Source organism: Nyctereutes procyonoides, unplaced genomic scaffold, assembly GCF_905146905.1.
Source record: "Nyctereutes procyonoides isolate TBG_1078 unplaced genomic scaffold, NYPRO_anot_genome, whole genome shotgun sequence".
NCBI classification, from domain to species: Eukaryota; Metazoa; Chordata; class Mammalia; order Carnivora; family Canidae; genus Nyctereutes; species Nyctereutes procyonoides.
The window spans coordinates 11,091,074-11,118,329 of record NW_026575160.1 but is presented as its reverse complement, the minus strand read 5'-3'; the positions used below and the strand labels follow the sequence as shown (position 1 = coordinate 11,118,329).

Below are 27,256 nucleotides of genomic sequence, written 5' to 3'. Positions count from 1 at the left end.
TAAAAAAATTATATCCAGTGGTATCTGACAATTAGGTTCCACAATTTGGCCTTCAGCCCTTCTGCATCCCATCATCAATGCTGATATCAAGGAGCCCAGTGTCATGGCAGCATCTTCTACCATCAATTCTAGCCTATAGATAGAGATCAGCCATAGCCAGGCTTCTCAAAGTCGCCAGTATATTCTTCACCATTACATTTTTTATTGCCTCAGTTATGAGTGTCATCTGAGCCTTCCCAGGGAAAGCACTCAGTGGTAGCTTCTCAAGTTTCAAACAACAAATCCATTCTAACACTGACTTCCTTGAGCTTTGTGACCCCTTCCGCGATACCATGCCAAATAAATTCTAGCATTTCCACCATACCTTCCAGATGCCATCCTAGCAGTGTGTTAGGATGAACTCCAGATACCCAAGGTATTAAAACTCAAGTCAAGAGTTTAAGTGCTACCATGTTACTTTCTCCTATCAGGCCTTATATTCCATCACTCTAATACCCTCAAGATCTACTCCCAGGCATGCTTCATGGGCTCCTGTCAATACATCTTAACCAGAACCTGCAGTTTATTCAGATTGTAACCTATCCTCCTATAGAAAGGACTGTATTTCCCCAGTTAGGGTATGCTGAGACCTGACCCTAGTTATCAGTTTGGAACTAAGGAGAGGTAGCAGGGATAAGTCTTAAGGACAACAAGTGTCATCTTACAATGTAAGTGCCCCAGATAAATTCTTTGTAGGATCTCCAAGTAAGTGAAGGCTGCTCTCCATCCAAAAAAGTGGAGGAGGGGAAGCCACTTCTGCTGCTCAGAGAATCAAGGAAACATGAAGGCTCAAGATTCTCAGACTCACAAACACAAATGTTCCCACTCTATGATTCAAGGTTCCAGTCTTTTCCTGTCAACATGCTGACTTTGTTGGAGGAGATAATCAAGGCTGTGTCTTCAGTTTCCTTTACTATTTGGGTTGGATTGTCAGCACAGATTGCCAACATCTGCTGATTAGATTTTCCTTAAAGGGTGCTATAGAGACACTGGTTTTCACAGCATGCCTTGACTTAAATAGCTAACATGAATCTATGTCATTTTCTTTTTTCAAAGTTTTGTTAAAGCAGTTAACAATAACTAACCAACACCTCCATTTTTATAATTTCCATTAGTCCCATTCCACTGTAATGTCACAGCTACTATATAACCTAATACTTCACCTTCCACTCACACTCTACCCACATCTTTTATATATATTAGAGAGAGAGAGAGAGACAGGCAGAGGGAGAAGCAGGCTCCATACAGGAATCCCGATGCGGGACTCGATCCTGGGTCTCCAGGGTCACGCCGTGGGCTGAAGTTGGCGCTAAACCACTAAGCCACCGGGGCTGCCCTAATCTAATACAATAACTGTGACACATCCACATGACAGGAATTATCACTATGCCACTTACCACTAGCTATGGGGTCTTTATTGTCATCTGTCCAGTGAATGATCCAGTCACAGAATCCCATCCAGAGGGTTTGCTTTCTAAGGCCATTCCTGGTACCCATCTTAGCTTGGGTTTACCCACTACCCAAAAGCAAGCCTAAGACAAATACTCTCATACAAGTGAGTATTCTTTGAGAAGTAATCTGAGACAACCAGAGAGAGGGATCAGAAAGGGAGAAGATAGAGAAAGCTAACATAAGAATGAATTACAGAGCTGGCCACTGCTATGGGTAACTGGTAGTCAATCCCACAGGATTTTCTGAGGAAGCTTATGAAAGGCATCTCAGAATTCTCTTCCCAGCAGAAAAAAGAGCATTTATCCATAGGTCAAGGATGGTCCCAAGGTCATTAACACTCCCAAAATTTTCATACAACTATGATGCAAAGGAGCTCCAGTAAGCATCCCAAGCCACACAATCAGAGGATCCCTGGAGAAAAAGACAAGAGAATCATGAGATGTTCTCAAGATGAAACGCCATCAAATGGCTTCCATGAGAAGCTGTCAGAAGCCTGCCTAGAATTGTTTCACAGCAGTCTTGGAGTAAGAGGTGGGGCCAAGAGGATTTGAATTGCTGCACAATAAATTCATACAATTACATACAATGCATAATCAACAAAACAACTTTTTTTTAAGATTTTATTTATTTATTCATGAGAGACACACACACATACACAGAGAGAGAGAGAGAGAGAGAGAGAGAAGCAGAGACAGAAGCAGGCTCCATGCAGGAAGCCTGATGCGGGACTCGATCCTGGGACTCCAGGATCATGCCCTGGGCTGAAGGCAGGCGCCAAACCGCTGAGCCACCCAGGGATCCCCTCAATAAAACAACTTAAAAATCAGAAGACACCACTAGGGCGGCCCCAGTGGTGCAGCGGTTTAGCGCCTCCTGTAGCCTGGGGTGTGATCCTGGAGACCGGGGATCAAGTCCCATTTCCGGCTTCCTGCATGGACCCTGCTTCTCCCTCTGCCTGTGTCTCTGCCTTTCTCTCTCTCTGAATAAATAAATAAATCTTAAAAAAAGATTATTAAAAAAAAAAAAGAAGACACCACTGAAAAATGATTAAATAATTTTTAAATACAATTTTTATTTAAAAACATAAATCAAGATTACAAAGTTCGACAAATAAAAAAGAGATTTTTAACTTACTATTTTTAAACAGTGTTCCCTCCTTATATATTTGTTCAAGACCCCCAATAATATGTTTAATTTTTTAAATAGCCTCAAAAAGTTAAATTATGACAAACTAAAAACAGTTACTGTATTTTCAGGCTTTGACCAATATGAAAATAACCTCATATGTTAGGAGAGATAAAAAATATATACAAAATATTAAATCATGAATGTTGACAAAAGTAATATAAAGTATTTTCACTTGTTTAAATAAAGGAAACAATCAAAATGACATTTTTACATAGTAAGAGTAGTAAATAATTTGAGAGAAAATAAAGTGTATTATTATATTTAAATAAACACAAACAAGATCTATTTGGATGATGGTTTTAATTTTCCCAATAGCCTTCATGAAGGTTTTGTACTTGATGGCAATGGTGCTTTTCCTTTCTGCTTAGCAACCTTTTCCATCTTTATCTGTAAAATTAAAATATTTGTTGATAAAATAATCTGTAAAACAGTCTAAAGAAAAAAAGGTTATACACACCTTATCTGGAATCATGTCTCATTTATCACAGCCATTTCACAGTTATTTAGCTGTGACTAAACTGCTAAATTCTTTTTTTTTTTTTAAGATTTTATTTATTTATGAGAGACACAGAGAGAGAGAGAGAGGCAGGGACATAGGCAGATGGAGAAGCAGGCTCCATGCAGGGAGCCCAATGTGGGACTCAATCCCAGGACCCCAGGATCACACCCTGGGCCAAAGTCAGGCGCTCAACCGCTGAGCCACTCAGGCATCCCTAAGCTGCTAAATTTTAAAGCCAAAATCTAATAGTCAAAGGGACCTAATTGCATTTTTAAAATATGGTATGATTTTAGGGCGCCTGGGTAACTCAGTTGATTAAGCATCCACCTTCGCCTCAGTCATGATCCTGGGGTCCTGGTATCAAGCCCTGTTTTGGGCTCCCTGCTTAGTGGAGAGCCTGCTTCTCTCTCTCCCTCTGCTGCTCCCCCTGCTTGTGCTCTCTCTCCCTCTCAAATAAATAAAATATATTTTTAAAAAATATGGTATGATTACAACTTTGCAGAAGCATTTTATAAAAATAACATATAGTGAATATTGCTTTGGAGAAAATTCATAAGTTAACTTTACCTGCCACTAAAAAAATTGTTTTACAAAAGCTTAAATACCTAACCTTACATCCAGTCTATGCACATTCCCTACAGAACATACCTAATGCAGCTGGATTATCTCTGGAACATGGACTGCTTTGAGGACAGATACCTATAATTCTGGATTTTACATTTCCACAGTTAACTCCTTGAAGGCTGCCTTCCAGTGTCAGTGAAGCAAAGACATATCTTTACATATCCTAAGTAGTGGCCTTCTGACCTTTTAAAAACATTTAAACCCTTTCTATGGGAAAAAAAAGGCCACAAAGAACACAAAGCTCACTGCCTCTTAAAATTTCCTGAAGCAGCACCCACTACCTTATCCTTCAAGGAGAAAGGGATGGAAAGTATGGGGCATGGTAGGTGGAGGGCCTCCTACCTTTTAAGGTAATAATATAAAGAAACCAGACGGGACCTAGTCAAACCAGTCTACCCAATCATCAAATTGTAAATAATAACTTCCCAATAATAAAATTTATATATCTCACCTCTGTCTCATCCCCCGTTTTCCCCTCTCCCTCCTGAGTTGGTTGGGAATCTCATTCAAAAACCATACATTCATATCACTTGTACATGATATTAGTCAGCAGGTCATCTGCAGGACCTCCAAAGGCATACCCTTTACTAAGGCAAAGATTATAGGCTTTGGAGTCACATAGAAGAGCATGTGTATTTGAGTATGAGTATTTGAATCTTAACTCTACCATTTATTAACTACTTGAGGCAAACTATTAAACCAATAGTTTTCTCTCTCTTTTTTTAAAAAAAAGATTTTATTTGTTCATGAGAGACACAGAGAGAGAAGCAGGCTCCCTACAGGCAGCCTGATGTGGGATTCGATCCCAGGACCCTGCGGTCACAATCTGAGCCAAAGGCAGACACTCAACCACTGAGTCACCCAGGTGCCCCTTCTCATTTGTTTAAAAAAAAAAAAAAAGGATCATAGTAATAGATACTTCTCAGAGTTGTTCTAAAGGTATAAATGAGATCATATATACAAAATCCAGGTACTTAATAAGCAATCAACAAATGCTAGTCCCTTTTCCTTTCTCATTCATGGCCAAGTGTTAGATTTATAGTAATGTCAAAAAAGGGACAAGATGCTGAATGACCAAACAAAGCCAAAGCAGGGCATTCTCACTTGGTACTTAGCAAATACATCCACCTAATCTAGTGTCTGAAGAGCAAAGATACCTCCTCCTGCTCCTTTTATTCTTTTTCAATTTCCTGGAACTAATAGCCCCTTTCACCTAGTTCACCTTTGATAATCGTTTCCCTAATAAAATTCTCCTTTCTTAGGGATACAAGACCAACCACAATGGAAGAAAATAACTTGACCTAATACATAAAAGAAGTAATGAAGGGCAGCCTGGGTGGCTCAGCGGTTTAGTGCCGCCTTCAGCCCAGGGCCTGATCCTGGGGTCCCAGGATCAAGTCCCGAATCAGACTCCCTGCATGAAGCCTGCTTCTCCCTCTGCCTGTGTCTCTGCCTCTCTCTCTCTCTCTGTCTCTCAAGAATAAATAAAAATAAAATCTTTTAAAATAATAATAATTTTAAAAAAAAGAAGCAATGAAGCAACTCTTCAATAATACCTACGCTTCAATATACCTAAAAGTAATTAGGACACTATGTTACCACAAAGGCTTCAATTATCAAAGCCAACTCACATTTATGGTAGATTCTTCCCCATACTACATGTTACCATTGTACCAGGATAGAAGCAAAACCAGATATGCATTGCTTTCTAAAGGGGCTGTGACCCATCAGATTTGGCTTCCTAATCATCTTTTCCCTCAGTGGTACATATCTTGTTTTTTTGCAGTAAAATCCAAGTACCAACAACACGTATAGTACATATCAGCTCAGAGGAAGTTGTGAGGTTTGAACTTCTTTGTTTTTATATGCCATTAATCACACAGGCTGGAAAGTTTATAAGCTGTGTCTCATAAATTCATAAATCACACAAGCTGGAGAGTTATAAACTACATCTTGTAAATCCATAAATTCTAGGTCTATTTATAATACTCAGTCTGGATTGGCCAGGTACATCTTCTAAAACAATCACTCCCCACCATTATCCTCCCACAAGCAAATACTACAGACATGTTTTCAAGGCAGTCAACATAACCCAGACTTCTTGAGGAAAGGAAGTAATTCTAGAATCCTGTCCCTTCCCTGTGAAGGAAAAACTAAAATCCAGCTGTGAGCATGTGTATTCCAAGAGTGGAGATTGATGTGATTAAAAGTCTAGCCTGAATGATGTTGTAAAAAGTCTTTTTTTAACCCTCCCTCTGGCCATTTCATCTCCCTCCCTGAGATCCTACTACCTCCTCTTTCTCTTAGATGAGAGCTTTCCAGTAAGGTAGCCTCTGGCCACACATGGCCCACTGAGCACCTGAAATGTGACTGGTGTGACTGAGGAAAATAATTTTTTAAGTTTTCATTAATTTAGAATTATCTAGCCACATATGAATAGCTATAGCACAGGTATAGAACACTTTCATCACTGCAAAAAAATCTATTTCTAGCTCTGCCTTAAATCATCCAGGACTCTCCCCCTCTACTTCAAAATTCTTCATCAGGGAAACCAAGCTGATCTCTCTCCCCTACTCCCTTCCTCTCCTCTTGGAAGGTGAATTTATTTAATGGTCTCCTTTCTCCACATCTTCGGTTATTTAACAAGCTATAACAAAAAGTGACCAGAGTGTCTTTACTTTCATGACTCTTATTACCCAATTGGAGAGATGATAAACACCCACAGAGCAACTATAAAATAATCCTAAGGAAAGCACTTTGGGGACTATACCACATGGTGGATATCATCCCCCATACCTTATCAAACTAACATACTTTCATCTGGCAACAAACAAAAACAAAACTCTCAAATGTGAACATGGCCATGAAACACATCAAATATCTAAGTATATGATATGTTTGAAAGTAAGTATCAATTAATATGTGTTTCCTTTTTCAATTCTCCATAAATATTTATTGAAAACTTATTATGTACAAGGTACTATAGTTAGTTCTGGGGAAAATATGAAGAATAATAAAATACTGTTTAGCCCCAAGGAGGTTTTTCTTTCTTTTTTTTTTTAAGATTTTATTTATCCACTCATGAGAGACACAGCAAGCTCCCTCCTTGCAGGGAGCCCGATGTAGGACTCGATCCCGGGACTCCAGGATCATGCCCTGGGCTGAAGGCAGACGCTCAACCGCTGAACCACCCAGGCATCCCTATCCCTAAGGAGTTTATAGTGTGGTAGATAACTGATGAAAATTATCACTACAGAAAGCCGGGAACACATCATATAGTTGTTGAGCCCTGGGAATTGCTAAAATACATTTCTATTTAGTGTCTAGTTCCTTAAAGGCTAATGAATAATTTTAACTTGAGTCTAGATATACCTGATGTACTGAGAAGAGATATAACATATAAAGAATTCAAGATCCAGGGGCACCTGGGTTTCTCAGTTGGTTGAGCATCCAACTCTTGATTTCGACTGGAGTCATGATCTCCAGGTTGTGAGATCTAGCCCCACATCTGGCTCCTCACTCAGTGGGACATTTGCTTGAGATTCTCTCCCTGTCCCTCTGCCCTTTCCCCTACTCTCTCTCTCTAAAATATATAAATCTTTCTTTAAAAAGAATTCAAGGTACATTTATTTATTTTTTTATTTTTTTTTTTAGAGAATTTTTTTAAGCTTTTATTTATTTATGATAGTCACACAGATAGAGAGAGAGAGACAGAGACATAGGCAGAGGGAGAAGCAGGCTCCATGCACCGGAGCCCGACGTGGGATTCGATCCTGGGTCTCCAGGATCGTGCCCTGGGCCAAAGGCAGGCGCTAAACCGCTGCGCCACCCAGGGATCCCTCAAGGTACATTTAATTTAAAAGTCTGCTGAGCCATCTGGGTGGCTCAGTGGTTGAGTGTCTGCCTTTAGCTCAAGTCGTGATCCTGGAGTCCTGGGATCAAGTCCTGCATCAGGCTACCTAAAGGGAGCCTACTTCTCCTTCTGTTTATGTCTCTGCCTCTCTCTTTGTGTCTCTCATGAATAAATAAAATATTTTTAAAAAATCTGCTGATAGCTGATGTTTATTATTGACAATATTATCTGTATATTTAATCTTTATGACCTTCATAAATTAACTACTGTATTATGTATCATATTATTCACTCATCCTGTTTCTCTCTGAATCATTCTAAGTAAGTCTCAAGGCCAACATCAGCTATAACTAAAGACTTTATAAATTATTTTTAATGATATTCCACAATCAACATGTAATTGCGTCTTTGTCACAAGTTAAATGCCTAAGCAGATTTCACCACAGACTTACCCTTTCTTGGTATCGTCTTTCAAAGAAAGCCATATCATCCTCCTCAGGTCTCTTTATGGAAGAAACTTGACTACTTGTACCTACTAATAAGGAAAATAATTCTGTAAGTAATATATTTATGGAACTACAAATTCTGCTGAAATTAAAAAAAAAAAAAAAACAGAAAGAAAACTTTCCTCTTACTGGTGATAATGTTTTATTTTTCAAACCAGAATGATCTAAGTGGTAATTGATCCTACTAACCTAATTATTTGGGCGGGGGGGGAGGCGGGGGGGGGGGGAAGGACAGAGAGAGAGGAAGAGAAAGAAATCTCAAGCAGACTCCCAGCTGAGCACAAAGCCTAACACAGGGCTTTGATCCCAGGACCCTGAGATCATGAACTGAGCCAAAATCAAGTTGGATGCTTAACAAACTGAGCCACCCAGGCACCCCTACTTAACTCTTTAGAATGCAGAGCATTGCAAAACAAAGTAATGTTTATTGGCAAACATTCCCCTAATGTGCAACTGGTTCATATCTCTTTCATATAAAAGCACACTTAGCTTTGTCCAACTACATTTTAAATTTTATAGCAAAACTAGAATTTCATGTAACACCATAACAGATAATATGCAAAAGTAATTACAGAAGATTTGTGCCATAGTCTGAATGTTTGTGTTCCCTTCAAATTCATATGTTGAAATCCCAATGCCCAATGCAATGGTGTTAGGAGGTGGGGTCTTTGGGAGGTACTTAGGAGGGTGGAATCCTCATGAATGGGATTAGTGCTCTTATAAAAGAGACCCCACAGAGATCCTTGCTCAACTCTTCCACTGTATGAGGACAAAATTCGAAAGGGCCAGCTGTGAATCAAGAAAAGACCTTCACCAGAACACAACCATGCTGGCGCCCTAATCTCGGACTTCCAGTCTCTAGTGAGAAATAAACCATGAGAAATAAATTTCTCTTATGTATAAGCTACTCAGTCTGTGGTATTTTGTTATAGCATCTGACTAGACTATGGCAGTTTGTACAAGCAACCAAGATACTACCTGCTTTGAAACTTTTCAAAACTAAAATAATTTTAACCATTTTCCATAGTATTCACTTTTAAAAATATATATGTATATATATTTTATTAAAGTTCAATTTGCCAACATATAGTATAACGCCCAGTGGGTATTCAGTTTTTAAAGCTAAACAAGCACCAGTTTGTGCTATGAAAGGAATTTAAAATTGCTTCAGGAAAGAAAATCACGTTTTCATTCTGACAGTCATTCTGCCAAAGTCAGGGGACAGAGTCAGTGACCCTCCTTCCCTGACCAGTCAGTAGTAAAAAAGGTCTAATCAGGTGAGTGGGGGGGAGGTAGTAACTAGCTTCCATTTAGGATCTAGCTCAGGAATGTCTGAGTGTCCAGGAGCTGGACAGAGATTGTTACAGAGTCTGGAGACAAAGTGACTTACAATAGGCAAGTGCAAAAAAGATACAGGTTTCCTACTGGGGGACCACAGAAGGCAACACCACCAGCCAGGGGTGGTCCTGTGTTTCTCTCTCAGAAGAGAATATACACTGAGAGGGTTCTGCAGTTTTCCTATAACAACAGGAATGATCCTGAACAAGTGGACAGTTCAATCAGAGTTTTGATCAGAAAACACTGATAGAACACCTGTGGGCAAGGCAATGGGTCAAGTGATGAAAAAAAAAAAAAATCAAGCTAAGATGTGGTTCTGACCAGCAGGGACAATCTAGCAGTGGCCATCAGACCCCTGCATGCTACAGAATGCTGTGTCCTCAGGGCCACGTGGAGGGAAGGATGGCTTCTGGCTGGCACCATCAGGGAAGGCATTTCCCAGTCCTCTCCTCCTGGGCCTCAACCTGTCCTCTGTGCCTCTGTGTTACTGCTCGGCCTGGCCCATTCCTGGCACTTGCTTATCTTCCTTACCTTTCTTGGTGGTGAGAGAAATGCACATTTGAGAGGTTAAGATCCTGCCTCCCAGGTGCCTAGTATGTGTGGAATTGATGTGTTCTGGAAATGTCCCTTTGCCTTGGTTCAGAAAAGTGGAAAAAATTTTGGGAAAGGAGAGCTAAGATGGGGTGATAGGGGTAAGGTGTTCTAGTCAGAAGGTGGGAGCAAAGTTATACCAATAAGCAATTTTAGTACAGCTTAGACCAGAGGCTAGAAAGAGCACCATCACCGCCAAGCACCTCAAGAAGGTAGCTGGAATCCCTCTGTCACATAGGTTAGTCTGTAGAATTGGGAAGCTTAAATCCTTTCCCAATTATCCCAATTAAGCTTAACCAGAGCATCTGAAAGAATAATGAACAACTAGAGGGTCTTACATTTCTGGAAAGTAGAAAGATCAGGTAAAGTCAACATCTCCCCTGCCACTAAAACAGTGAAGCTGAATGTCAAAAGTATAAGGAAAGCTTGTGGATATCTTCTTTTCGTGTGTTTTTGGCATTTTGGTCTGTAAGCAATCAAGATCTCTTTCCAGAGACCCTATCCCAAAGAGGAAGATTTGTAGAAACCAGAGGAGTTGAGGCCGAGTATTCGTTATGCCTTTTCACTTGCACAAAACCATGGCTACAAGGACTCTCCCATGTTGATCAGCCAGACAAGCCAACACCCATTGTACAGGAGGGTGTGATGATGATGGTACACCAAGTCCTGAGTGAAGAGTCCCAGAGGCCCAAAGCTCTGATAAGGGATAATACTCTGTGGCCAGAAGACAACCCACAAAATAGCCCAGTGCCAGGACAATGACCAGCAAATATTTGGCTGGACGGAAGTAAATGGAAGCAGCCCTGCCGGCCTCAGACTTCATCACCACCATCTTGAAAGATCTACATACTGGGTCTTGGGATGGGGAGCTGTCTCTGTCCCCACCCTTGACCCCATACAGAGAAAACCTGGGTAACCTGTGTCTTAGGACCGCAGGCTGAGGTGAAAGGTGCAGGCAGGAGAGTGCACCTGTGTAGTCTTCTGAAAAAGTTAAGGATCTTGGGTCACTATATCATTGTCATATGATAGAGCCATCTTTAAAATCCAGCACTGGTATAACTTTAGAACCCATAATAATATGAGTCTCTCTCTAACAATGAAAAGCACACCTTCCTCTGTGCCTTGGCTGCCACTACACTCAGTCAAAACTGAAGCATCAGCAGCAATTATATCAACCTTAGAAGTTGACACAACTGTGTCCTTTTTCTTGGTTTTGATTTCCTCTATCTATATTTTATCATTACTTTGTTGGGTGTTGTTTGTATACGCAGCCCTAAAGCCCCTTGTGGAGACAGGGTATATGAAAAAGTTTTAGGAAAATACAAATAAAAAGAAAAATCCCATATAAAAATATTTGTAAATATTAAATACCTAATATATCATAAAAATTCCTTCTTCAATTTTTTTCTTATTTTAATAAGGGAAATAGAATACTAGTGCTTAAAAATGAATAAAATTCATATATATGTATAATGTTTATGTATAATTTATATGTATACATATAATTTATAAATGACAAAACTTTACTAACCTATACTTATTACCAAATTACATCCTGCTTGGGAGAGCCGCTAGAGGGCTCTCTTATTCAGACATCAAAACAAGAACGTGTAAGGTTTTAAAATTTCAAATTATTTTATTATTAGCATCCTCATAATTCTCAGATTTAACAATTTTCAAAAAAAAAGGAAGTTTCTTGCTTTTTCTCAGTACTGGGTCAAACTAAAAGTAAAATGAAAACTAAATTGTGGTAATACTGAGGGAAAAAAATAAGATCAAGAAAACGAATCAATCTACATTCTTATTTACTACATCCAAACATATCTGTCAGTTTCATTTCATTACCATCTGTCAGTGTTTCTGGAGAAGAACTAGATGATGCTTGAAATGTGTTTAGAAATGGGTGGTCCATGGTTGTAACTGGAGAGTCTAAAAATTCAATTGAAGGTGCACCTGAGAACAAAATAAAAGAATGGAAATTAAATCTTTATTTGTTAGGACACAAAAAAGTTATTTCAATGCAAAATAAATTAGAACTTCAGCAGAATAATTAGAAAAAAAATCTTTCTATAAAAAAGGAATTTTTATTTAGATGTTTATCTGCCATATAAAGTAAAAGGGAATTAGGTAAAAGTATGTTTGTATTTCTCAGATATCGTTTTCACAGAAAAAATATGCATGAGTGGAACTATGACAAAGAAGTACAAAACCTTAATACAGTCACAAAAACACTATCAAGATAAAACAAGACATTCATGATAAAGAACCTGTAGTTGAAGAGGGCAGAATAAGTGTATTTTTACTCTGTTCCTCACTAGAAAACCATCTCAAAATGAAGTATGAAAAAGTAAAGAAAAATTCAAGGAAATGAAATATCCACAACCCCACACCACAAAATTACAAAGGCCAATCGCTAAAAACATTGACCTTTGGACCAAAAGGAAGGAAGCTGTAAAGAAAACATATTAAGCGCTCTGTCTTCTTCACAAACCACTACCTCCCCTACATTCCTCTCCCCATTTAGCAGAGAGTGAAGGAAATAAATTTTTAGTCCTATTCGGCTTTTAAAATGAGTCCTCTCTTATGACCTAAACAGTGTGGGACAATGCTCATTCTTTTAGATTCCTGCCCCCTCCTTCTCCAGTTCCTCTCTCATGTGGCTGGAGGTCCACTGAGGTCCTTATGCTGTCTTCTGGTTGCTGCATGCACTACTGATCTCAAATGCTCAAGGTTGGTTAAGTGGTAGTGTAGTCTCACAGCTTGGTAGGGCCTCACACTTGCTTTCTCTAGAAGAAGTACAAATCCATCAATGCCTGCCACTTCTCTACTGAATCCCCCAGAGCTCAGAGGACACACCTCTAGCTCTGCTCAGGATCCCCTTGCCATGACAACTATCATGGCAGGTCCACTGCCTTAGAGCTCAGCTGCCTTCCAAACACCCACTAGGAGCTGGGCATATGGGCTCCTGCATCAAAAAGGAACCAAAGGAGCAAGTTGTCATCTCTGTCCAGGACTCTACATGGCTAATAGAGCAGATGACCCTCTGCCCCAGGCTCCCCTACATCTGAAATCAAGACAAAAACATCTTGCTTCCTCTCCTCACTCTCACCTTTCCTCACCCTACCTTCCCTCAGGGGCCAAAAAGCAGAGGTTTTCTCTCTTTCTGTTATAAAGAAGACTGACAAAATACCAGAAGGCACAAGAAGGCAAAGATGGCAGCTATTCCCACTATCACTTAGCACTGTTTGCAAATGCCAACCATGGTAATTAGTCGAGAATAAGACCAGAAATACTGGAAAAGGCAAAAATACCATGATTTATAACAGCAACCATTTATTTTATTTTTATTTTTTTAGAAATTTTATTTATTCATGAGAGACATAGAGAGGGAGAAAGGCAGAGACAGAGGCAGAGGGAGAAGCAGGCTCCATGCAGAGAGCCCGACGCGGAACTTGATCCCGGGTCTCCAGGATCCCGCCCTGGGCCCAAGGCGGCGCTAAACCTCTGAGCCACCGGGGCTGCCCGCAACCATTTATTTTAAACTCTAAGATTAAGTAATAAAGGATTGGTAACAAAAGCAGCATAAAACATTTGCTTTTCTATAAACAAATAATAATCAGCTAGAAAATATAAAGAAAGGGAAAAACCCTACATATGTTAGCTATAAAAAAAAAAAAATGGAATACCCAGAAAGAAAATTAAGAAATAGATTGAGGACTTTCATGAAGATAACTTCAGAATTCCAATCAGTGGGAGGCCTCGGTGTTGAGTATCTGCCTTCGGCTCAGGGTGTGATCCCGGGATCCAGGGACTGGGTCCCACATCAGGCTTCCTGCAAGGAGCCTGCTTCACCCTCTGCCTATGTCTCTACCTCCCTCTCTGTGTCTCTCATGAATAAATAAAATCTTAAAAAAAAAAAAAAAAAAAGAATTCCACTCAGCTACCCAGAAGACAAATGCAGAGACTCAACATTTTAAAATATCAATTATTCCTACATTAATCTACATTCAGCCTGATATCAACTAAATAATAGGATGTTTTTGTAAAAATAGAATGTTTTGTAAATAATAGAATGTTGCCAAAAAATAATGCCAAAGTTCTCAAAAAATTAGTAAGAAAAAGCCAGGAAAATTCTTAAGTAATTAAGTCATAAATATTAATTTATTATAAAGATTTAATATTGAAAACATCATGGTAATTGCACACAGAAATAGGCAACAGTGAGGCAGACCAATTAGCCCAGAACAATTCTGGATTGAACCCAACCCTACCACTTACTAACTAGGTCAATAACAAAGAACTAAGATATACACTTTTTTGTGCTGGGTTTTTTTATCTATAAAATAAAAGTAATAATAACACCAAACTCAGAGTTATTGTGAGAACTACATGAGTTAATAGATGTAAAGAGGCTGAGGGCACCTGGGTGGCTCAGTCAGTTGAGCAGTTGAGCATCTGCCTTCACCTCGGGTCATGATCTCTGGGTCCTGAGACCGAGCCTGCCTCTCCCTTTCCTCTGAGCCTATCACCTGCTCATATGCTCTCGTTCTCTTTCCCTCTCTCATCATCTCTCTCAAATAAATAAATGAAATCTTAAAAAAAAAATGTAAAGAAACTAGAAAGACTCCTAGAAGTACAAAGCTGCAATCATCAACATCATCATTATTATCATTATTTTTTTGCCATTAGGAACTGGATTTTCAGTAACTGTTCCACGAGCTTAATACAATCATGCACCCATGAAAATTGAAAAATGATTTATTTATGGAATTTAACAAGCTAGTTGTAAAATTACCTAGATGAGAACATACATAGATAAATCAAGGGAATCTTGAAACATACACACAAACAGGAGGCATTCACCATATTAATATCAAAACACACTATGAAAAATAATAATTAAAAATAAGGAATATTGGCAAAAGATAGACAAATAGGCGAATGCCACAAACTAGTAAGTATGACAGAATGTGAGAAATGTAAAGTTTCAAATTATTTGGAAAAGAACGGAATTTGGATAACTTGTCATCAATTTGAACAAAAACTGAAGTTACACATACCTCACACTTTCACAAAATAAAATGTGTTCCAAGTACATGAAAAAGCTAAACATAAAAAACAAAAAAAAATTAAGTATTAAAGTGAAATAAAGGTGAACATAATTATAAAATTACCTCCAAAATTTAAAAACTATACAAAAAAAAAAGGACAGATTGGAAGACACTATCTGCAAAATAAATGACAGATTAGTATACAGAATATATCAGACTTCCTATAAATAAATGAGAAAAGATAAAAACATAAAAGTGAGCAAAGTATATGAAAAGACAAATCACAGAAGGTAAAATGGCCAATAAACACGAGAAGATTCTCATCCCACTGATAACCAGGGAAATCAGACTGAAATAATATTTTCACATGTCAGACTGACAGAAAATTAGGTTTGACAACATCAGTGACTAGCATAAATGTGAGAAATAGGGAAGCTAAAAAAATCAGTTGAGGAAGTATAAACAAATACAGCATTGTTGGAAGGCAATTTGACAGAGTGTATTAAAACTTCCCACATTTCAACCCAACAATTCTACTTCTCTGTGTCTACCTTAGGATCAGATTTTTGAAGCATATAAGGAAACAAGTTCTAGGATTTTTTGGCAGGACTATTTGTAAAAGAAAAAAAAAGGAAACAATCTAAATTGTTTTAAACAAGGTTTAGAAAAACTGACAGTAATGGCTTAGAAAATCTGACAAAGTGACATAATAGAATATTATGCAGGGGTTTAAAATAATTAAATAGATTTGTGTGTTCTGATATGTTAAGCTCTCAAATTTTTTCCAAGTTAAAACTATAAAAATGTATGCTAAAAAGAAAAATAAATTATCAATTGATGACACCAAATTACCCTCTGGGAAAGAATCTAGGGTAAAGAGAAGTGTTCAAGGGGGACTTACAATACTTCATTTCTATTATTTGAATCTTTTACAAGATAATATTCATTTATATTTATGTAATTTTGTACTGAAAAAAACAGAATACCAAAAAATCCATACACACAGAAGTATTTAAAGTAATTAGGAACCATATTCTTCCTAATCCTATTCATTCAACTCAGAAGAATAAAAAAAAAAAAATAGCTCAAGATCTATCCAACTGAACTTTTCCCTATATTATATACTTAAAACCTTCATGTATGCAAGCAGTGTGCATACATTATAAATGTGATAACATGTATACACATGCATAGGCATATGCACACATAGACATAAGCCTGTTTCTAAAATGAGATGACTATAATGGCAAAAAATTGCATATAATTGGGCAACAAGTGAAGTATATTATATCAAATAAAAGAAATACTCAGCCACTACAAAAACATGGTTATGGGTTGGGATTTGGGTCCTAGTATTGGGGTAAGTGATCTTTTCTCTTGTGTTTTCTATATGGACCATACAGTGTATAGTGGCAATAAAACCTTTATTTAAAAAAATAAAAATCAGGGGATCCCTGGGTGGTGCAGTGGTTTAGCGCCTGCCTTTGGCCCAGGGCGCGATCCTGGAGACCCGGATCGAGTCCCACATCGGGCTCCCGGTGCATGGAGCCTGCTTCTCCCTCTGCCTGTGTCTCTGCCTCTCTCTCTCTGTGTGTGACTATCATAAATAAATTTAAAAAGTTTTAAAAAAAATACAAATCAAATGAGAGAATGTTTTCTAGAAAAAAAACTAAAGAATATAAAGTGTGAAACAAGTACAGGACTTCACTATCGTCAGCACACATAAAAACAATATGACAAGCTCACTTAACAGACTGAGCCACCCAGGCGCCCTATATATATGACAAGCTCACATTCCGTAGATCACCACTTACCAGTGCCACTGTCATCTAATCGCATGTAGCCTTCTGCCAGTGAGCTGAAGCCAGTTAAGCCTCCCATCGCTGCATAAGGAACATCCTGTCCCACTGGTTTTCCCTGAGCCAGTCTTTCTTGCTTAGTTTCCACTACTGTGTCATGAGCATATGCAGGCTGACCACAAGCACAAGTGAAGCAACTATGGAATCCTGAACACTTGGAACCTGTATCAAGACATAAAGGGAGTTAAATATGTCTCTAAAATAAGTACTGAGCTCTCTGCCCTAAAAATGCCCAGCTTAAAAAAAAAATGCCCAGCTTGGCCAGAATCATCTGAATCTGGGTCCCTTATATGCTGTCCTCTGGCCTCTACAACTCTAGCCTCCAGCCCCTGAACTCCCTCCCAGCCACTGCTCTTACTCCTGGAAGATGCTGAAATGAGTAAGATAAGGTAAGGTATGTAGCAGGAAAAAAGTATTCAGAAAACCAAGTGGGACTAAAAGAAATGGGGTAACGTTAGAAAGCCAGGAAATACAGGCCTTCTCCTCAAACACTGAGTTAGAAGCAGGTGTGGTGAGCCCAGTGGTAGGACCAGGTGAAGAGAAAATGTGGAGGCCTCCCTGTGGTTGCCCCATAAAAGTCATATAGGAAAACCAACCCACAGACATAGAAAGGACACAATGGAATATTGTTTAACAATAAAAAGGAAAGAAGTACTCATGGATGCTACAACATGAATGACTCATACAAACATTATGCAAAGTGAAGGAAGCCAGTTACAAAGGGCTACCTTATTCCATTTATACAAAATGTCTAGAATAGGCAAGTCCATATAGACAGGAAGTAATTATTGGTTACCCAGGGCTGGGGAAGAGGAAGGAATAAAGAATGACTACTAATGGATATGGAGTTTCTTTTGGGGGTGATGAAAATGTTCTAAAATTAACTATGGTGATGGTTGCACAATTCTATAGTATATTAAAAACCCACTAAACTGTACCCTTGAAATGGATGAGTTATATGCTATGTGAATTATATCTTAATAAAAGTTTTATATATATATATATATTAAAAGCCACATTGAAGTGGAGGCCAGAATTCACTATTAACAAAATTTTACACACTCACACTTCTAAAAAATGTGTATGGAAACCAAGGCACATAAGTAAATTTTATCTAACTACTTCCATACTTAGCCAATGAAATACATTTATTCCTGCCACTGTCATTAAAAATGTTTTATGACATATTTCAATTCCAACTACTATGAAAACTAGAATAACTTACCTCCTGAAGAAAATACTGAAGTAATGTCCTATGTCAAGGGGTTTTTAAAAGGATGATCAAGTGAAAGGGCCTATGTGATAGGGGCTGGGATTTGGGTATAGGTATTGAGGTAAGGGTGCTATCACATATAATGTGCTAAAATTATGTTACTTTTTGCTTTTCCCATCAGCGTGTGTTTTAGGCAATTACATGATAATCTACCAGGAAATTATAAAATCTTTTTCAACTTTTCCGATCCTTTTTAAAAACCTCTCAGAATTTAGTTGATAAAACTCCCATTAAAAAATTTAAATCTTGGGATCCCTGGGTGGCGCAGCGGTTTGGATCCTGCCTTTGGCCCGGGGCGCGATCCTGGAGACCCGGGATCGAGTCCCACGTCGGGCTGCCGGTGCTTGGAGCCTGCTTCTCCCTCTGCCTGTGTCTCTGCCTCTCTCTCTCTGTGTGTGACTATCATAAATAAATTAAAAAAAAATTTTTTTAATCTGGGTCACCTGGCTGGCTCAGTCAGTAGAACATACTACTCTAAATCTCAAGGTTGTGTAAGTAAATAAACTAAAATCAGATGGCATCTAGGTATTCTTTAAAATCTATTGTTCTCATTAACTTATTTGAATTACATGAGATTACAGCTTCTGATTGCAAAACATACAAATCAGAGGTTTTCCACAAAAATAACATTTTAGAATAGTTCCATCAAGCTTTTCTGAGTTGTTTAATTTTGACCACCCAGCTGAATAAAACTGGCAAAAAGGCATATTAAATATTCAATAGAGAAATACAAACATTCTGTTGGTATGTTTATAATAATGTAACTCACAGACATTGCATATAAAGCCAGCCGCAGCACTGTGCTGATCTGCAAAGTGCTTGCACCTGCAGCGAATGGGCTGCGTGCCATTCAGAGGGACGTAGAGGTAAGTCCTGCATGGGCAGCCGGTCACTCGGCAAGGGAGACTAATGGGGCGCTGCTGCGGAATCGTTTCAAAGTCAGTTTTATGTTGTTTATACCTAAAAGAAATAAATAAAAAGGAGGATATTAAAAAACAGTGCAAGTATTGCTGGAAATTATCATTTCTATTTTGTTAAACACAAAATTATTATTTTTATTTTCCTGTTCTTGTTAGTAAGGCAAAAAACTAGTATTTCTGTCAGCTATGTCACAAATTGCCTTGGTCAGAAAAAAACCTTCACTCTTTTAGATTTTCATTTTTAGTTACTTAAGAAGAATTTTCACAACAATATTCAAGGAACTATAACTCCCTTAAAATACTTAGCACTAGTGTGGAAAAAGTTCTTTATCAAAATTCTTTTTATCAAAGTACACTACTTAAATTTTTCATAGGCTTGCTATTTAAAACTGCAATGAGTTCAATAAACATATATGAATGTAATTTAATTTTTAAATCTTAACTTCAAAATAAAGTGTCAACATTTTTTTAATATTTTTTTTAATTTTTATTTATTTATGATAGGCACACAGTGAGAGAGAGAGGCAGAGACATAGGCAGAGGGTGAAGCAGGCTCCATGCACCGGGAGCCCGATGTGGGATTTGATCCTGGGTCTCCAGGATCGCGCCCCGGGCCAAAGGCAGGCGCCAAACCGCTCCACCACCCAGGGATCCCAAAGTGTCAACATTTTTAAAAGCCAAAGCTCTTTGTTAAAACACTTAATTTTCTTAAATAGGCCACTCACTTCTTGCTCTTAAGGTGATACTCAATAAAATATTAAGCTTATTATTATTAATATTAATATAATTGGTACAAATTAAAATAGCAATGAGATACTATTGTTCACTTAGCAAAGAAAAAACTATACATAATTCACAATGCTGTCAAGAGTCTTATAGAAGAACCTCTCTCACTTAATGTTTCAAGACAGTTAAGATCCATCCTTTCCATGGTGTATTCAATTTTGCATAAAGCATTTCCTAATGTATATAATTGTCAAATCAGTGTTACACCCCTGAAATTAACATTATATATCAACTGTACTTCAATAAACAAATAAAAATAAAACCATCAAATTTAATTGAAAAAAATCCTTTAACCAGATAGTTCATTTCTCAAAAATATACCCTAATAATTCTGTGTATAGAGATTTCTGCAGAAAGATAATATCAGCAACAGTACACAACATATTAGTAAGGAAATGAGTAAGTAAATCACTAGACAACAGTTTCTAGAATTTTTAGCACTGAAACCTCTTCTGTAAATATAGTTTTTTACAGAACCATGATATAGAAAATAGATAAAAGCAGAATTGGATAAAGCAAGGGAAAGAGCCAGAATTGGAGTCTGTCCTTCCCTTAACCTGACCTTCCAAGGGTACCCCTGAGACTCCCTCACAGCTCTGGGGAACACACATTACACACCACCGGACTAGATAGCATATTGAGCACGTATTAAAAATCTCATTTGTGATTACTACACAACAATGTGGAAACATACTTCTGTGACTCTGTCATTAAAAACTTGTTCAATATTTATATGTACACGTAATTAGCAACTAAGTGAACTATGTAGAGAAAAACTGCATGAACAGAGTAAAAAGTATTGATGGTAGCTGCCTTTGGGTGGTGAGCTTTCTATTTTTCTATATATTCTTCATTTATCTCAATAATAATTACAATATTTGTAATAGGGAAAAATAATAGTTTAGACAGGGATCTCACTGAGTGATCAGTACTAAAGAACTTTTCGATTGAATTTAGGTTGGGTTAATTTTGAAGGTTAATTCCATGCAACATAAATATATATAAATGAGACTCGCACTAAATCTATACAAAGTAAGTGATAAAACCAACACAAATTTACCAAACTCCTCTTCAATTCTAAAAGATATCAACATAACCCTTATCCTCCATTTCTCCACAGTGTTTTTAGTTGGGGTTGCTAAATAAGTTTCAAGTCAATCTATATACAACATTACTCATCCTAGCAACTGCTTAACAACCTTTGGCAGATGGCAAGTCTGTATGTAAATAGCAACTATACAAAGAGTCTCTCATGAAAGAGCCCCAGAAACTATCAGAACAGGGTGGTTCTCCTTCCATGGTTTCTTTGGAACAGAAAGTTAAAAAGTTGTTACCTGAAAACACATAATAGGTTCAGTGATTTTTCCAAGCAGCAACTCTGTCCTTTTGAGCTTTACAACTGTGACCTGTGACAGCAGTAAAATTTAAAGTAGAACACAACAAACACGGCCAAATGCAAACCTCAGGTACAGGCAATACACACTCAGTGACTGGAATCTCCTGCATTTTCTTTCCTTCGTGTGCTTTACTTGGGAAAGGACCATTTGTAATAAAAAGCGGTGTGCTTGTATTTTTAAGAAAGGTATCAACAGGGGATCCCTGGGTGGCTCAATGGTTAGACCCCTGCCTTCAGCCCAGGGCATGATCCTGGAGACCTGGGATGGAGTCCTGCATCGGGCTCCCTGCATGGAGCCTGCTTCTCCCTCTGCCTGTGTCTCTGCCTCTCTCTGTGGGTGTCTCTCATGAATAAATAATAAAATCTTTTTTAAAATTTTTAAAAGAAAGGTATCAACACATGTTTCTTAAAGTACAAAGGGAGGTTAGTAAGTCTGAGGAGACATGCTTCTTCTATCTATAGGTAAATAACCTGTTCAGTGTGGGTTAACTCAAACTCTTAAAAGCAGTTTGGCATTCTGATGGCCCATCCTTTACTAACTTATCTGGTAGTGGGAGAAGTAGACATCTAGCAAAGCTGCAGGGTCACCACTCATTTTACCAACTGCAAGAGAAGAGATGCTTAGATTGATGGACTCCAGAATAAGTTCTCATAGGATATAAGAGAAATTTTTAATTATAGCAAAAAAAAAAAAAACACTTTAGACAGTTTCTAGGGTATTATATAAAGGCCTATTTTTAAATGTTTCTCAATTATCACAAATAATGTTATTTACAGAAGGAAGATACACTGTACTACAGTTTTATATTTTCTAATCACCAGAAAACAGAACAATATCTTACCTATGTGTACAAAAACACAGTGTCTCTGGCCCCACAAGCTTACAATCCATTCCAGTCGGTGATCGCCAGCTCACAAATAACCTGTTCTGTAAGCGCATCGGTAATACTTTTTTTTTGTATTCTTCATATTCTTCAGGAGTAAAAAGTTTCCCTCCATCATCATCACCAACAATTCTACAACAATAAAAACTTCTCTTAAGCCTTGAATATTTATTATTCTACAACAATAAAAAATTATTTTAAGCCTTGAATATTTATTTTCTAGGTTAAAAACACTAAACTCTAAAATTAAACTATGCTTATAAAGTCAAAGGAAATGCTGCTTCAGCTTTGCTTTTTTTTTTTTTTATTTTACATTAGGCTTATGTTAATAGCAAAATTACACACTATACTAGTAAAGCTTGGGACACCTGGGTGGTTCAGTGGTTGAGTGTCTGCCATTGGCTCAGGGCGTGATTTTGGGTCCCAGGATTGAGTCCCACATTGCAGGGGGCCCACTTCTCCCTCTGCCTATGTCTCTGCCTCTCTCTTTCTGTGTGTCTCATGAATAAACAAAATCTTAAAAAAAAAAAAACACTTCTAAAAAAAAAATAGTAGTAAAGCTTTTGCTTTCCAAGTAAAAGAGGATTATAAAAAAAAAAAAAAAAAAAAACTCTTGAACTCATGACATCTGACTTTACTGATCCAGGTTTACCACCGAACAATTACCGCAAATTCAATCTCATTTTCTCCTTTGATTCTGAAGCAAACATGTTCACACTTTTCAATAAAAACTGGAGCCTGGGATGCCTGGGTGGCTCAGCAGTTGAGTGGCTCAGCAGTTGAGTGTCTGCCTTTGGTTCAGGGCGTGATCCTGGGTCCTGGGATGAAGCTCCGCATAGGGCTCACTGAATGGAGCCTGCTTCTCCCTCTGCCTATGTCTCTGCTTCTTTCTGTGTCTCTCGTGAATAAATAAAATTTTTAAAAAAATAAAAAAAATTAAAGCTGATGCCTAACCTGCTAAAAAAAATCTAATATTTCCCTTCTTTAAAAATAGTACTCCTGGGACACGTGGGTGGCTCAGGAGGTTGAGCATCTGCCTTTGGCTCAGGGCATGCATGATCCCTGAATCCCAGGATCGAGTCCTACATTGGGCTCCCTGCAAGGAGCCTGATTCTCTCTCTGCCTGTGTCTCTGCCTCGCTCTCTCTCTAATGAATAAATAAATAAATAAATAAAATCTTTAAAAAAATAGTGCTCCCCCCAGAAAAACAATAGTACAAAAAATATTACTGCTGAAGACAACATGGGTAATGTGAACCCAAATCCTGGCTAGGAGTTTAAACCCACAGAAACCCACATCTGTATTGAGTAATCATTGTTTAATTCCAAAACATCAACTTTAAAGTTTTATGGGAAAAATTAAGCTACCACTATTTCTTAATTTCTTAAGAAATTAAGAGTTGACATCCCTGGAGAAAAAGGAAGCGTAAGTAAAATAATTTATTCAGAATTGAAGAAATTTCTCCTTGAAAATATCACCCCTTAAAAGTCATGAAAGATGTTTGTTTGTAGGATGCTACTTAATTTTTTGTGCAATCCATACTTTTTCCATACTTCCAAGCCTTTAGCTGAGGTAGATAAATAAAACCAATGCAGAAGCTACGAAGCCATCACAACCTTCTTCCTTACTTAAATAATTTAGAAACACAATAGTAAAAAGGGGGGAGGCATTTTATTCTGAGAAAAGTTTTGGGTCATTTCACATTATAATAGCTGTCATGAAGTTTACCAATAGGTACTGAAAAAAATCAAAATCGATACAGGTCTTTAAAGATAGAGATCATTTGTATTTGCTAAACCAGCACAGCTCAAACTTTACAGTAATTACAGAATACCCGAGGGATCTAGTTCAAATGCAGATCCTGATTAATAGGTCTGGAGTGGGCCTGAGAGTGCGCATTTCTAGCAAGGTCACAAGTGAGGCCTACACACCACTGGTCCAGGACTGCTACACTTTGAGTGGCAAGGCTCTAACCTTTATAGTGAATTCTTCCAAGTAACTGTATTTGCAAAAATCATTTTCCACCAGGTCTTGACATTTTCTGAACCAGGCAAGAGACCATATCTAGAGGCTGACAGTCCACTTATCTAAACTAATTATCTAAGTAATCAACCAACACCAAGGCCCAGCAACTTGCTCCCAGGGAAAAGCCCTGGAGGCTAAAGGAGCCGGCCCTGCCCTTGGTGAGGACTGGGTGGAAACCGTTCTGGGCACAGGACTCATGGCCTTACCTGGACCCACCAGACCCGGGGGGATGAGGCCTGACTCACCAAGCTCCTCATTCTTACTTGTCTGGCTCAGAATTACCAACCGTTTCTAGGTGTTACCCAAAACTATACCACCGGGACAATCAGAAGGAGCGGAGGCCAACTAAGCAAGCCGTTTGCCCTAGCAACCCTGGGTGATTTGGGGCGGCCGCCTTTAAGCAGAGCACCCCCTCTTGCTCAGACTTCCCAGGCGGGGCAGTGATTGCCTCACTTCCCGTGTACACACACACACGCACACACACACACGCACACACATACATTCTCCTCCCTCCGACCCCCTGCCTGGCCAAACGGCCTCCCCTCACCTCCTCCCCGACCCCGGCGCCCCTGCCGCCTTCAACCGTTGCCATATGCTCCTGCTAGTCCCTCTCCAGGAACTCCCACTCACCCAGTCTCCCAACTGCCAAAAACCTTTCTTGGGGAGACCAGAAAAAATAACATGTCTCCGCAGGTGCATCAGCCTGGGTCAGGGCCCAGGGCAGTGAGTCGCATCCTCAAACCAAAGCGGCAGCTGTTTCCATTTCCGTGAGAGGAGTTTCTCGGGAACCACCGCACCACCCCACCAGTCTTTCTCCTAAAACCAGCACCTCGGGGTTGGGAGCATTTGGAAGCTCACGACACACCTTATTGCTAAACGACCATGCAAACGACGAGGCCCGAGCAGTCCATGCCTAACGCGTCACAGGCCATTTAGAAAAACACAGTTGGACGTCTGCACGAATCTAAGAGTTAATAATCCCTCCTGGAGGGGGTCGGAGCGGGAGATCTGTTAAACAGCCTCGGGAGAGACTTACTGCAACTACGGTAGAGCTACGTGTCATTACAATATTACAAAAAGACGAAACTCCAATCAAGGCTAGTGAGGCTCCCGCAGCAGCCGGGGATCAGATTCCGGGAGCCTCCTCCGGCGCGGGGGACGCGGCCCGCCTGCGTTCTCCTCGCCACGCCGAGCCGCAGCCTCACCTCCGGTACTCCAGGTAGTCGTCCACGGCCGCGGCGCCGCCGGAAGGCAAGGTCAGCCGCTCCATGGCCCGGGGAAGCGAGAGGCGGCCGCCGGGCGCGCCGGCTCGCGGGCCTCCGGGGAGCGAGGCCGGCCCCGCCCCTGCCGGCCGCGCCCCCGGCAGCCCGCCTCCCGATTGGCCGCGCCCCCGCCGCCCGCCTCCCGATTGGCCGCGCCCCTGCCGGCCACACCCCCTGCCGCCCGCCTCCCGATTGGCCGCGCCCCCGCCGCCTGCCTCCCGATTGGCCGCGCCCCTGCCGGCCACGCCCCCTATCACCCGCCTCCCGATTGGCCGCGCCCCTGCCGGCCACACCCCCTGCCGCCCGCCTCCCGATTGGCCGGGCCGAGGACCGCGGCGGGGCGCGGGGCGCGCGCTTCCACCTGGCCGCGGCATCCCGGCGGGAGAAACCCGTCCCCTAGAGCAGCCGGAGCCACCCGGATTGCTCTTTACCGCAGGCTCCAACCTGGCGCGGGTGCCTCTCCCTTTCCCGGGTCTCGCAGCTCTCCTTGTAGAGTAACAAGTGACGAGGGAGTGCGATGCCTTGCATTTCGCGGACGCACAGAACATGGCTTATTTCTTTGTACAGAGCTTTTCGCTGATTTTGTGGCCCAACTCCCCAGATTGCCCAGAAGTGTTTTCAAAATTGGCATTTAAAACACTGCAATTTAAAAAAAATTAATGATAAATAAAAATTTCAAAACTGCGATGTGGGGCGCCCGGGTGGCTCAGTCGGTTAAGCATGACCTGCCTTCGGCTCGGGTCATGATCCCTGCGCCCTGGCATCCGGCCCCCCATGGGGATCCCTGCTCAGCTGGAAGCCTGCTGCTCTCTCTCCCTCTGCTGCTCCCCCTGCTTATGCTCTCTCACCCTCTCAAATAAATAAATAAAATCTTCAAAAATAAAAATAATTTTTTTTAAAACGGCAATGTAAATCAGCTAACTTAACAAATATAGCAGAAAGTGCCAGGCTATGTGAGCTGATAAAAAAATTGGCAGGGGAGTGTCTATGTAGGCAAGTACAAGTTAATGAGTCTAGAGGGAAATAATTAAAATAGACAATGCAGTTGTAGGCTCTTCCAGTCAACTCTGACCAAAGAAGTCATTGACAAATAAGACTATGGAACAAAATAGAAAATATTACTCTAACATTTTATGAAAATGACAGCTTTTCATTAAAATACTATATATGGTTTTAACTTTTGTTGTTTGTTTGTTTGTTTGTTTGTTTGTTTGTTTAAGTGTGGCTCAGTGGTTGAGCATCTCTGCCTTTGGCTCAGGTCGTGATCCCCAGGGTCCTGGGATCGTCCTACATAGACCTCCCACAGGGAGCCTGCTTCTCCCTCTGCCTAATAAATACATAAAATCTTTTTAAAAACTAAAAGTGTCATGGGACTATAATTTCCTACCAAAAGTTGTCTTAATTGATCTAGGAAATAGAAATAAGATAGGAATTATCACCATTTTGCAGTGATGTATATTTGGGATGTTTTCTTCTGCAAACAAAATAAGTCAACTAACAGTATCTTAATTAAACATAGGGGGTTTTGTTGTCATTGTTACTCTGAAGAAATGTTGGGGTAGAGAGTTACAGGCATTGGTTCAGGGCATTTTCCCCATGGTTACAAGAGATCCTGAAATCATATCCCAACTCAAGAAAAGAAAGAAAGGGGCAGCTAACATCAGCTATTCCTTTTTATCAAGAAAGAGTTTTCCTAGAAACCCCTCCAAAA

General features: G+C 39.7%; 1 protein-coding gene across 3 annotated transcripts; it reads right to left on the bottom strand.

The window, feature by feature from the left end:
* Positions 1-2,650: 2,650 nt before the first annotated feature.
* Positions 2,651-25,599, bottom strand: FAM221A (family with sequence similarity 221 member A). 3 transcript variants are annotated; one of them, XM_055314708.1, is made up of 7 exons: positions 25,489-25,599; positions 22,217-22,390; positions 19,042-19,232; positions 16,955-17,161; positions 11,935-12,042; positions 8,107-8,189; positions 2,651-3,066 (listed from the first exon to the last, which is right to left on the bottom strand). In XM_055314708.1, the coding sequence occupies exons 1-7, from the start codon at positions 25,551-25,553 to the stop codon at positions 2,998-3,000; spliced, it is 897 nt and encodes a 298-aa protein (XP_055170683.1). In that variant the 5' UTR covers positions 25,554-25,599; the 3' UTR covers positions 2,651-2,997. The 3 variants fall into 3 exon arrangements, with proteins under 3 accessions (XP_055170683.1, XP_055170684.1, XP_055170685.1); XM_055314709.1 differs by having other exon boundaries at positions 8,107-8,186; XM_055314710.1 differs by lacking the exon at positions 25,489-25,599 and adding an exon at positions 25,320-25,382.
* Between the last annotated feature and the right edge of the window lie 1,657 nt (positions 25,600-27,256).